This window comes from Littorina saxatilis, linkage group LG7 (genome assembly GCF_037325665.1).
Source record: "Littorina saxatilis isolate snail1 linkage group LG7, US_GU_Lsax_2.0, whole genome shotgun sequence".
Lineage (NCBI taxonomy): Eukaryota > Metazoa > Mollusca > Gastropoda > Littorinimorpha > Littorinidae > Littorina > Littorina saxatilis.
This window is the reverse complement of record NC_090251.1, coordinates 43,939,620-43,952,628: the sequence shown is the minus strand read 5'-3', so window position 1 is coordinate 43,952,628 and position 13,009 is coordinate 43,939,620. Positions and strand designations below refer to the sequence as shown.

At 39.7% G+C, this 13,009-nt stretch overlaps 1 protein-coding gene across 2 annotated transcripts in view; it reads left to right on the top strand.

Moving 5' to 3' along the window:
• The window catches only part of LOC138971544 (lipoxygenase homology domain-containing protein 1-like), a 39,894-nt gene that overhangs the window by 12,440 nt on the left and 14,445 nt on the right, over positions 1 to 13,009 (top strand). For both annotated transcript variants that reach the window (XR_011457285.1, XM_070344291.1), the window contains exons 4-7: positions 1,420 to 1,719; positions 4,341 to 4,518; positions 7,065 to 7,211; positions 11,811 to 11,904. Coding sequence is in view for 1 of the 2 variants with exons in the window: in XM_070344291.1 (XP_070200392.1) it covers positions 1,420 to 1,719; positions 4,341 to 4,518; positions 7,065 to 7,211; positions 11,811 to 11,904 (719 nt within the window). In the remaining variant the exon portion in view is untranslated. The remainder of the gene's footprint in view (positions 1 to 1,419; positions 1,720 to 4,340; positions 4,519 to 7,064; positions 7,212 to 11,810; positions 11,905 to 13,009) is intronic.

Sequence of the window (13,009 nt, the reverse complement as noted above, 5' to 3'; positions counted from 1 at the left end):
CCCGGTGTGCCAATGTTGCTGTGTCCTGCTTTCGATCAGTTTTACATGTGACGTTTAGTGCATAGAAGAGAATGTGAGAATGTAATATTTGCTAACTAGTGCATACATGTGACTTGTAGTGCATAGAAGAGTATGTGAGAATGTAATGTGCTAACTAGTGCATACATGTGACTTGTAGTGCATAGAAGAGTATGTGAGAATGTAATGTGCTAACTAGTGCATACATGTGACTTGTAGTGCATAGAAGAGTATGTGAGAATGTAATGTGCTAACTAGTGCATACGTGATCACATTTCCACCGTCTACATATTTCACTCCCCACCTCAGACAATTGCATTGACTTCCAGTAGACGCACGTATCCAATACAAGGTCTGTTGCCTCTGCTTTGTGTACAAACCCACTCGAACCCTCCGCTCATCCTCAGATAGCCTCATTTTTTGCATCCCTAACGTCCACACAAAAGCTTACGGCGAACGTGCCTTCTCTTGTGTTGCCCCTCCCATCTGGAACAACATCCCACAGACTGTCCGTCATTCACAATTTCATCTTTCCTTCAAATCTGCACCGGCACGGTTGGCCTAGTGGTATGGCGTCCGCCCCGTGAGCGGGAGGTCGTGGGTTCGAACCCCGGCCGGGTCATACCTAAGACTTTAAAATTGGCAATCTAGTGGCTGCTCCGCCTGGCGTCTGGCATTATGGGGTTATGCTAGGACTGGTTGGTTCCGGTGTCAGAATAATGTGACTGGGTGAGACATGAACCCTGTGCTGCGACTTCTGTCTTGTGTGTGGCGCACGTTATATGTCAAAGCAGCACCGCCCTGATATGGTCCTTCGTGGTCGGCTGGGCGTTGAGCAAACAAACAAACTTCAAATCTGCCCTGAAAACCTATCTCTTCAAACAGCACCTTCAGTCATTGTTTGCTTCCTGAAGCACCCTCTTTTCCAGTACTGAATATATATTAGGTTTTAATTTTGAGTATTTCTCGGACACTGTTTGTTTGTATCTACAGGTATATATTTACATATTCGTATATACGTGTTAACTCGGTGAATGTTCGGTTTGTACATGTATATTGTGGGTATAAGGTTTTAGACCAATATGGTTATGAGGGGATAGAAGCTTTATTTAACTGTATCAAATGCATTTCAATCGTGTGTGTGTGTGTGTGTGTGTGTGTGTGTGTGTGTGTGTGTGTGTGTGTGTGTGTGTTTGTGTGTGTGTGCTGATGTTTGTTGCTATTGTAGTTCGCCGTGAGCTCAAGCGAGAAGGGGCGATTCATAAGTGTTCATTATTATTATATCATCATATGACATATACACAGACAGATGTATTGTGTGTCAAGCAAGCTTATACAACCAGTATCTAATGTCCATCAGTCCTAAGTCGTTGCCTCAACAAGTCTCTTTCTGTTTTGCAGACAGGTTAAAAAGCACTTTCGAGGGCTTGAAATTCGAAGTAAGAGACTTCGATAACCTGACAAGCACAGACTTAATCAAGAAGATTAGGGACATAGCAATGGAGAACCATACACCGTACGATTGTCTAGTGGTGTGTATCCTCTCCCATGGCTCCCTCGGGAATGTATATGGATGCGACGGAGTCCCTGTGGCTCTGAAGGACGTGACTTTCCACGTCAAACCACAGAACTGCCACAGCCTGTCTGGAAAGCCCAAGCTGTTTTTCGTGCAAGCCTGCCAGGGGAAAGACCGACAGATTGGTGAGTACAGTCGTAAACTGAGTTTACTTTAACTTTGTATCTGTTTTCCTTTATTTTGTTTGTTTTTCTACTCCCTGGTATTTTATTTATTTATTTATATGGGAGATTTATATAGCGCTTGACGTTCTCTAAGCGCTTTACATATTAATTTCTGCCGTGTGAGATGGAATTTTTTACACACTATATCACGCATTCACATCGGCCAGTAAATCTCAAGCCATTACGGCGAATATTTACTGTTCACGGCCTATTATTCCAAGTCGCACGGGTATTTTGGTGGACATTTTTTTTTTTTTATCTATGCCTATACCTTTTTGCCAGGAAAGACCCTTTTGTCAATCGTGGGATCTTTAACGTGCACACCCCAATGTAGTGTACACGAAGGGACCTCGGTTTTTCGTCTCACTCCGAAAGACTAGCACTTGAACCCACCACCTGGGCTATTGTTTTGGTTGTGGGATGCAGACAAATATTTTCATACGAGATTAAGGTCGTATGAAAATAAAGTGTAAGTCCTTGACGCCTATTGTATACACATACATAAGTGTTCCTTACATAGATTTTGTAATTAGAGCATTTAGTTCCCCTACACAACCACACGCGCGCACACACACACAAGCACGCACAAGCGCATACACAAACACACACACACGCACGCGCGCGCACACACACACACACACACACACACGCACGCACGCACGCGCGCACTCAGACATGCACGCACGCACGCACGCACGCGCGCACACATACACACACACCCTCGCGCGCGCACACACACACACACACACACACACACACACACACACACACACACACACACACACACAATTGCTAGTACTAGAAGAATTAGGAAGATTCCCAGTTAGCATTAAAATAATATGTTATCATTGCGTACTGGTTACACATATTGGATCTTCCAAAAACATCTCATCTGAGCAAAGTATATAATCTTATGTACACCAAAGGCAGTGAAACATATCCATGGATATCATTTGTAAAACAATTGTTAGAAGTCATTGGATTAGATTATGTGTGGTAAAATCAAACCACTTTTAATGTCAAAAGGTTAAAATATGTTATAATTATGTCAAAAATTGGAACTTCAATATATACAATTCTGGAAAGGTCAAATAAGAAGTTCACCAAATTTAAATTTTTATCAAAGAATAGTAACAAATTATCAAACGGAACCATATCTGTTATGCATAAAACAAAGAAAATATAAACAATCGTTGTGTAAACTAAGAATAAGTGCCCACGACCTGAAAATTGAAACTGGTAGATACAGCAATACACCTGGGGAAAATAGATTATGTGAAACATGTGGAGTAATAGAAGATGAAATACATTTTTTTAGATAACTGCATAGAAAACAACCAATTACGAAAATCTTTCATGAGGGAAATTAATCGACCTATATATTCATATGATGTACCAAGTCAACTTTTGCAAGTAGAAAAAGTACGAACTAAATTGGGAGAATTTGTATATAATTGCTTCCAAAAAAAAGAAACAATGTAATTATTTGGTTATTTATCTTCTCGTGTCTTATAAACACTACGTTTCATGACAATAAAGTTTATTCGTATTCGTATACACACACACACACACACACACACACACACACACACACACACACACACACACACACCACACACACACACACACACACACACACACATACACACACACACACACACACACACACACAGACACACACATACACGAAAAAGAGCAGACAACAACAACAACAACAACAACAACAACACAATTGTTAATATTTGTAATCTCTGTTACTTACAGGATATATTTTACAGTAAGGGCTGCTTTGTTCTTGGGCTGCCACGCAGGTTAACTGTAACATACGCAGGATGTTATATCATAAAGTATAGCCACCTGCACAAACCAGATGATAAAGCTTGTGAAAGAGAAAATATCGAGAACACATGGCATCTTACTTTGCTGTCTAGACTGGTGCAGAAATATAGATCGAAGAGTGGTATACCTAGTACTTACTTGCAACCACATTGTGTTACACATTTAATCTACGTCAACTGTGCAGCGTCTCTAGCGTCGATACATTGTGTGTGTGACATCTGCAGACAAAATTAATATATGTGTAGAAGGGGGAAAGCGATGAATTTATGTTGTGCATGTGTCATCGCCTCCCTATGAGGTGCTTTTAGTGATTGTGTTTGGGGCGTATATATATATCTGAACTCCTCGTTTCTCTCTCTCTCTCTCTCTCTCTCTCTCTCTCTCTCTCTCTCTCTCTCTCTCTCTCTCTCTCTCTCTCTCTCTCTCTCTCTCTCTCTCTCTCTCTCTCTCTCTCTCTCTCTTAATCTGTCTCTGTTCTGTTCTGTTATGTAATGTAATGTTATATTATGTTATGAAATGCAATGTTATGTTAACAGTTATTTTGTCATGTTATATCATCTTATCTTATCTGATCTGATCTGATCTGATCTGATCTCATCTTATCTCTTGTTCGCGCACTTAGTGTTACAGATACAAAAAAGGTCAGCATCGCGCGTAAGGGGGTCTTAGTTTACAGAACGCTGTACTCGTTTCAAAAGTCAATCCCTCCTTTGCGCCTAGTTTTAATATTTCTGGGTTCACAGGGTATCCTTCGTTGGAAAGAGACACATCACCCATGGCAGACGTGGAGTTAGTTCCAAATGAAGGGGATTTCTTGCTCAGTTACTCCACCGTCCCTGGCTATGAGTCCTACCGGAATCCTGACAGGGGGTCCACTTTCATTTATAACCTCACCTGGTACTTGAGGAAGTACGCAGTGAGGTAAGTTTGTTTGTGTTTGTTTCTCCTAATTTACTTTGTTTTGGGGGTCGTTTTGCATAGTGCTTTTAGTTATGCGCTATAGAAATCTCCTTAATAAATAAACATTCAGTCAATATTTTAAGGAAGGTTTTTCTTGAGACTGGGGATCAAAAAGGGGCGATTACCATAACATACTCCGAAGATGTGTATTAAACTGCACGTATGAATCTTTCCAGTTAATAATTACACATGGGTTTTTACATTTAGTCAAGTTATGACTAAATGTTTTAACATCGAGGGGGAATCGAGACGAGGGTCGTGGTGTATGTGTGTGTGTCTGTGCGTGTGTGTGTGTGTAGAGCGATTCAGACTAAACTACTGGACCGATCTTTATGAAATTTGACATGAGAGTTCCTGGGTATGAAATCCCCGAACGTTTTTTTCATTTTTTTGATAAATGTCTTTGATGACGTCATATCCGGCTTTTCGTGAAAGTTGAGGCGGCACTGTCACGCCCTCATTTTTCAACCAAATTGATTGAAATTTTGGTCAAGTAATCTTCGACGAAGCCCAGACTTCGGTATTGCATTTCAGCTTGGTGGCTTAAAAATTAATTAATGACTTTGGTCATTAAAAATCTGAAAATTGTAAAAAAAAATAAAAATTTATAAAACGATCCAAATTTACGTTCATCTTATTCTCCATCATTTTCTGATTCCAAAAACATATGAATATGTTATATTTGGATTAAAAACAAGCTCTGAAAATTAAATATATAAAAATTATTATCAACATTAAATTGTCGAAATCAATTTAAAAACACTTTCATCTTATTCCTTGTCAGTTCCTGATTCCAAAAACATATAGATATGATATGTTTGGATTAAAAACACGCTCAGAAAGTTAAAACAAAGAGAGGTACAGAAAAGCGTGCTATCCTTCTTAGCGCAACTACTACCCCGCTCTTCTTGTCAATTTCACTGCCTTTGCCATGAGCGGTGGACTGACGATGCTACGAGTATACGGTCTTGTTGAAAAATGGCATTGCGTTCAGTTTCATTCTGTGAGTTCGACAGCTACTTGACTAAATGTTGTATTTTCGCCTTACGCGACTTGTTTCTTTCTTGTTTTTAAAATAAAGTTGTTGTATGACGTTAGATTTTCCCGTTAAAAAAATGTTGAAAAGGCACAGTGGTAAGCACATTTTTCGTTTCTTTCTTTCTTTTTATATTTAGTCAAGTTTTGACTAAATATTTTAACATCGAGGGGGAATCGAAACGAGGGTCGTGGTGTATGTGCGTCTGTCTGTCTGTCTGTGTGTGTGTGTAGAGCGATTCAGACTAAACTACTGGACCGATCTTTATGAAATTTGACATGAGAGTTCCTGGGTATGAAATCCCCGAACGTTTTTTTCATTTTTTTGATAAATGTCTTTGATGACGTCATATCCGGCTTTTCGTGAAAGTTGAGGCGGCACTGTCACGCCCTCATTTTTCAACCAAATTGGTTGAAATTTTGGTCAAGTAATCTTCGACGAAGCCCGGGGTTCGGTATTGCATTTCAGCTTGGTGGCTTAAAAATTAATTAATGACTTTGGTCATTAAAAATCTGAAAATTGTAAAAAAAAAAAAAAAATTTCAAAACGATCCAAATTTACGTTTATCTTATTCTCCATCATTTGCTGATTCCAAAAACATATAAATATGTTATATTCGGATTAAAAACAAGCTCTGAAAATTAAATATATAAAAATTATTATCAAAATTAAATTGTCCAAATCAATTTAAAAACACTTTCATCTTATTCCTTGTCGGTTCCTGATTCCAAAAACATATAGATATGATATGTTTGGATTAAAAACACGCTCAGAAAGTTAAAACAAAGAGAGGTACAGAAAAGCGTGCTATCCTTCTTAGCGCAACTGCTACCCCGCTCTTCTTGTCAATTTCACTGCCTTTGCCATGAGCGGTGGACTGACGATGCTACGAGTCTACGGTCTTGCTGAAAAATGGCATTGCGTTCAGTTTCATTCTGTGAGTTCGACAGCTACTTGACTAAATATTGTATTTTCGCCTTACGCGACTTGTTTTCTTTTGTTTTGTCAAACAATCTTTGACTTGGTTCGGACTACAGAATTGCATTTGAGCGCAGAAGCTCGTCAGATCTGAGGCGGACGGTCTTAAGACGAAATGTTAACACGGGAAGGAATGTGCCTTTAAAGGGGTGGATGACCGTTAACTGTAAGTTGTGCAACTAGTTCTACCCACTCTTTTCAAGTCAAACAGATCAGAACGGTGAATATTACAAACCAATTCGCAGAATGCCGGCTTCCAATCATTCCACGTATTCGTGTATTTCAAAATTAAATCTACAATACAGCAGCAGCCTCATACTTTTTCTTCCCCCTTTTCTTTGTCTGCGTTCATGGGCTGTTCAAAACTCCAACGTAAAATCGTGGTTTTTGCACGAGAGGGTTTTTTACAGGTATGGTCGTTTTTAGCCCGCCATTTCAGCAGCTGTACACCGATTTCGGGGGGATATGTTTTACTATCTGCGGTAAATTGCAGGGAAGACATCCTGCACATCTTGACCCGAGTGAACAACGCTGTGGCCAGTGAACACCACACACTGGACAACAACCACGCCTACAAACAGTGCCCCGCCCCACTCTACTCGCTGCGCAAGAAGGTCTTTTTCGGTACGGGGGTCTCGTCGTAAGTTCAGCATGTGGAAGCATTTTTCAATACAGCCTAATATGAATTGGGCGATGTCGACGAAGCTCGATCTACTCAGCATTATCATATGTATAATGATAATGCCACAATGATGAATTTGGTGAAGTCGACTCTGCGAAGTGTACTTCACGAAGCTCGATATACTCAGCATTATCCCATGTATAATGATAATAATACCACAATGATGGATTTGGCGAAGTCGACTTTACGAAGCTCGATATACTCAGCATTATCATATGTATAATGATAATGCCACAATGATGAATTTGGTGAAGTCGACTTTACGAAGCTCGATATACTCAGCATTATCCCAGGGCGGGGATATAGCTCAGTTGGTAGCGCGCTGGATTTGTATTCAGTTGGCCGCTGTCAGCGCGAGTTCGATCCCAGGTTCGGCGGAAATTTATTTCACAGAGTCAACTTTGTGTGCAGACTCTCTTCGGTGTCCGAACCACCCCCCGTGTATGCTACATTGGGTGTGCACGTTAAAGATCCCACGATTGACAAAAGGGTCTTTCCTGGCAAAATTGCTTAGGCACAGTTAATAATTGTCTACCATACCCGTGTGACTTGGAATAAGGCCGTGAAAGGTAAATATGCGCCGACATGGCTGCAATCTACTGGCCGTATAAAATTTCATCTCACACGGCATCACTGCAGAGCGCCTAGAACTGTACCCACGGAATATGCGCGATATAAGCCTCATTGATTGATTGATTGATGTATAATGATAATAATACCACAATGATGAATTTGGTGAAGTCGACTTTACGAAGCTCGATATACTCAGCATTATCCCATGTATAATGATAATAATACCACAATGATGGATTTGGCGAAGTCTACTCCACGAAGCTCGATATACTCAGCATTATCATATGTATAATGATAATAATACCACAATGATGGATTTGGCGAAGTCTACTCCACGAAGCTCGATATACTCAGCATTATCATATGTATAATGATAATAATACCACAATGATGGATTTGGCGAAGTCTACTCCACGAAGCTCGATATACTCAGCATTATCATATGTATAATGATAATAATACCACAATGATGGATTTGGCGAAGTCTACTCCACGAAGCTCGATATACTCAGCATTATCATATGTATAATGATAATAATACCACAATGATGAATTTGGTGAAGTCGACTTTACGACGCTCGATATACTCAGCATTATCCCGTGTATAATGATAATAATACCACAATGATGGATTTGGCGAAGTCTACTCCACGAAGCTCGATATACTCAGCATTATCCCGTGTATAATGATAATAATACCACAATGATGAATTTGGTGAAGTCGACTTTACGAAGCTCGATATACTCAGCATTATCATATGTATAATGATAATAATACCACAATGATGAATTTGGTGAAGTCGACTTTACGAAGCTCGATATACTCAGCATTATCCCGTGTATAATGATAATAATACCACAATGATGAATTTGGTGAAGTCGACTTTACGACGCTCGATATACTCAGCATTATCATATGTATAATGATAATAATACCACAATGATGAATTTGGCGAAGTCTACTTCACGAAGCTCGATATACTCAGCATTATCCCGTGTATAATGATAATAATACCACAATGATGAATTTGGTGAAGTCGACTTTAACGAAGCTCGATATACTCAGCATTATCCCGTGTATAATGATAATAATACCACAATGATGAATTTGGTGAAGTCTACTTCACGAAGCTCGATATACTCAGCATTATCATATGTATAATGATAATAATACCACAATGATGGATTTGGCGAAGTCTACTCCACGAAGCTCGATATACTCAGCATTATCATATGTATAATGATAATAATACCACAATGATGGATTTGGCGAAGTGTACTTCACGAAGCTCGATATACTCAGCATTATCCCATGTATAATGATAATAATACCACAATGATGGATTTGGCGAAGTCGACTCCACGAAGCTCGATATACTCAGCATTATCATATGTATAATGATAATGCCACAATGATGAATTTGGTGAAGTCTTCTTCACGAAGCTCGATATACTCAGCATTATCATATGTATAATGATAATGCCACAATGATGAATTTGGTGAAGTCTTCTTCACGAAGCTCGATATACTCAGCATTATCCCGTGTATAATGATAATGCCACAATGATGAATTTGGTGAAGTCTTCTTCACGAAGCTCGATATACTCAGCATTATCCCGTGTATAATGATAATGCCACAATGATGAATTTGGTGAAGTCTTCTTCACGAAGCTCGATCTACTCAGCATTATCATATGTATAATGATAATGCCACAATGATGAATTTGGTGAAGTCGACTCTGCGAAGTGTACTTCACGAAGCTCGATATACTCAGCATTATCCCATGTATAATGATAATAATACCACAATGATGGATTTGGCGAAGTGTACTTCACGAAGCTCGATATACTCAGCATTATCCCATGTATAATGATAATAATACCACAATGATGGATTTGGCGAAGTCGACTTCGCGAAGCTTGATATACTCAGCATTATCCCGTGTATAATGATAATAATACCACAATGATGGATTTGGCGAAGTGTACTTCACGAAGCTCGATATACTCAGCATTATCCCATGTATAATGATAATAATACCACAATGATGGATTTGGCGAAGTCGACTTCGCGAAGTCTACTCCACGAAGCTCGTTGTTCTCAACAGTATCCTAGGAAGCTGTGTTTGAAGCCAAGGGCAGCATAAAGGCCTTCCTCAATAGTCTCCTGTCCGCCCAGCGACCTTCCCCTTGACTCTCCTTGTGACCTCGATGTTTTTTGCCCCCGCAAGGGGTACGGTACTCTCTAAGCACCCAAAACCTCAAAGAGAGATAACTGGCGGAAACCTTTCTATTGTAGTCTCCTGTATGACGGCTTACTAGTGCCAAAACCTCATAATTGTAATTATCAAGGGAAAGTTAGTAATTTTCCCTTGATAGTTACCATTTTCACGTGTTAATTACAAATTTTCCCCGGAAAATTACTAATTTTTCCGGACAAATTACTAACTTTCACCTGTTAATTACTAATTTTTAGTTTTGGCTCACTTCCTGACGGATTGCTAGTGCCGAAACTAAAAATTAGTAATTTTCCCGTGAAAATTAGTAACTAACAGATGAAAACAGTAACTGACAGCGTTAATTAGTAATTAACACGTGATAATGGGTAACACCAGGTTTTGGCACTAGTAAGCCGTCACACTCCTGTCCACCCAAGCCGACCTTCCCCTTGACCCTGCTTGTGACCTCGATGTTGTTTGCCACCGCAAGGGGCACGCACCCAAAACCTCAGAGAGATAACTGGCGGAAACCTTCCTATTGAGGCCGAAGTTGACTTGACGAAGTACGCTGCACGAAGCTTTGCAAATGAATTTGTGACCCTCCACCACGAAATGAGTCGCATGTCACCTCGCGCGGTTCTGCGCTAGGCTTAAAATAAGTCCGGAGAGTGTCTGGTAACAGCGTGAGGGTCACCTTAGTCACAGGCTTATAACTCAAACAGTTTTCGCTCTTTTCTAAAACGGTTTTCACCACTGGATAGAGCATAAAAAACTCTTTAGGAAAATGTAAAAATATGAAAATCATGCAAAGGTGACATGCGACTCATTCCGTGGTGGAGGGTCACATTTTCGGTAAAAGACTTCGCGAAGTCAACTTTAGGCTCAATTCAGGAAGGCCTTCATGTTGCCCCTGACTTCAAATACAGCTTTGTGGGATATCGATGAGAACAATAATTTAACGGCAAACGTTTTAGAGTTAAGGTTATGGAAGGGTCAAGCTGAAACTCATGTTTGATTATTTAGTATTCTTGCCTTTACCGTGATACCTAGAAGACATTTTCCCCTTGAAAATTTTTTTTTTTATAAAACTAATTAGTAGTTTCTGACAACTGCAAATAGACGAATTATGAAAACGAGGACAAGTGGTAAGAAGGGCATTGAGAATGACAGATTATAAGAGAAAAACATCAGAAACCCGTCGTACTTTGTGTAAATACATTCAAGGAAGAAGCTAAAGATCTGAAGATCTTTATTTTATTTCAGTTCGATGTGCCCAGTTTCTGGGGCCTTCGGTTCAAAACGTGACTTTTCCTTATCAAAATAGGAGTGAGAGAGAACAACTTGGCTGAAGATAATGCTTAGTACATAACCAATTTTAGGCAAAACTGTCCCTCTCTCAGAGTCATTGCTTCTTCTTCATCCTTCTCTGGTGGTTGTTGCTGGGTGTTTGTTTCTGAAAGTAGTAGTAATAGTATTAGTAGTATTAGCAGTAGCAGTAATCAGCAGCAGTTAACCGAATGTACCTGCACATTTAAAACATACGGTTCAACAGTTGTATCATTTAGTTGTGAATAAATGCTGCTTAAGTAAAATGGGATTGGAACAAGGAGGAAGTAATAGACGAGATAAGCAAACAAATTAACAAGAAAACAAACAAACAAACAAACAAACAAGTAACAACAACAAAACAGAAAACAAATCACACAAACAGTGATGTAACGATGTGCAGGTTATATAATTTCTTCATTTCTTGTGCATCCTAAGGTCAACCTTTGGGATAGAAAGCCGTTTCGCCGCGGAAACTACACCACAAGTGGCAGAAGCCGATGTGGCTTCCAAGACCGCTGCAATTGAGAAGGTAACTAAGTCCCTCACTGCTATTTGTCCCATCCTCTCTAATTATCAAACAATTAGACGAAAATAGCCCTACCTTCTTTCCGTCGCTCTGTGTCATTGTCTGTGTCAAATACCCTACCAAAAGTACACAAGATAGGGGAAGTTTCTCGCTTGATTCAGAATGCGTTACACATTTTGGAAACGTTTCCAGTTTTTATTGTTTTTTTAATAAATGTGAGTAATGAAATCGGACTAACTTTGAAACGTATGTGTCCTGATTCCTCGTCTTCATAGTTTTCCCCCAGGACTGTCGGGAATTGATGCGTCAAGCAGATGAAACCGGTTGGTGTATATAGGAAGTCGATTTCGGAATCTAGCAAGTAGGCTTACTACTACAGGGTACTAGCAATGCTGCAAGTTCCACTGTTGGGAGATAAAGCATGACGGAGCAAAGGTAGAGTCGCGCTGCACCACAAAATGGCTCTCTGTGTAGCCTACACAGCACTTAAAGGCATATGTACGCGCTCCCGTGTTTACAAAGTGTAGTTTGCCCATAATCGATGTCAAACGCACCATAAGACCATGTAATGACGATATGTCGCCATGCGCGGACCATATACATGCATTACAGCTTGTTCTAGCCTCTGAAAAAGTGAGGATGTCAACAAAGACGCGGAGTTATTTCCCTTGCGTCAACGCTACCTCTGTTGGCAAATCTATAAATAGGACGATCTAGATCAAAATAAAAATTCAAATATCTCAACATTTAAGGGGTCCTAGACCACAATATCTTGCAGGGAACTTAATTTAGCATGTCTCCAGCTCTGAGTAAAGCAATTGGCGTGTATAGTCATCGAGTACATATGGCTTTAAGCTTCTAACGTTTAGACTTTCTAAACTTTAATTTTAAGGTATTCCTACATCAGGACTCTTGACCCCTTCGGCCAAACAAAAATATATGTTGGTTTAAGGTAACCCGACCGACCCTCTTTTTCCCCGCCGACTCTAAAAACTTTTTTTTCATTTCTCAAAAAAAAACCAAAAAAAAACTGGCACATTTTGCGAACCATACCGAGACTAAAATTAAAAAAAAAAAGTGTTTTAAAAGCCGACCTTACCGACCCTAT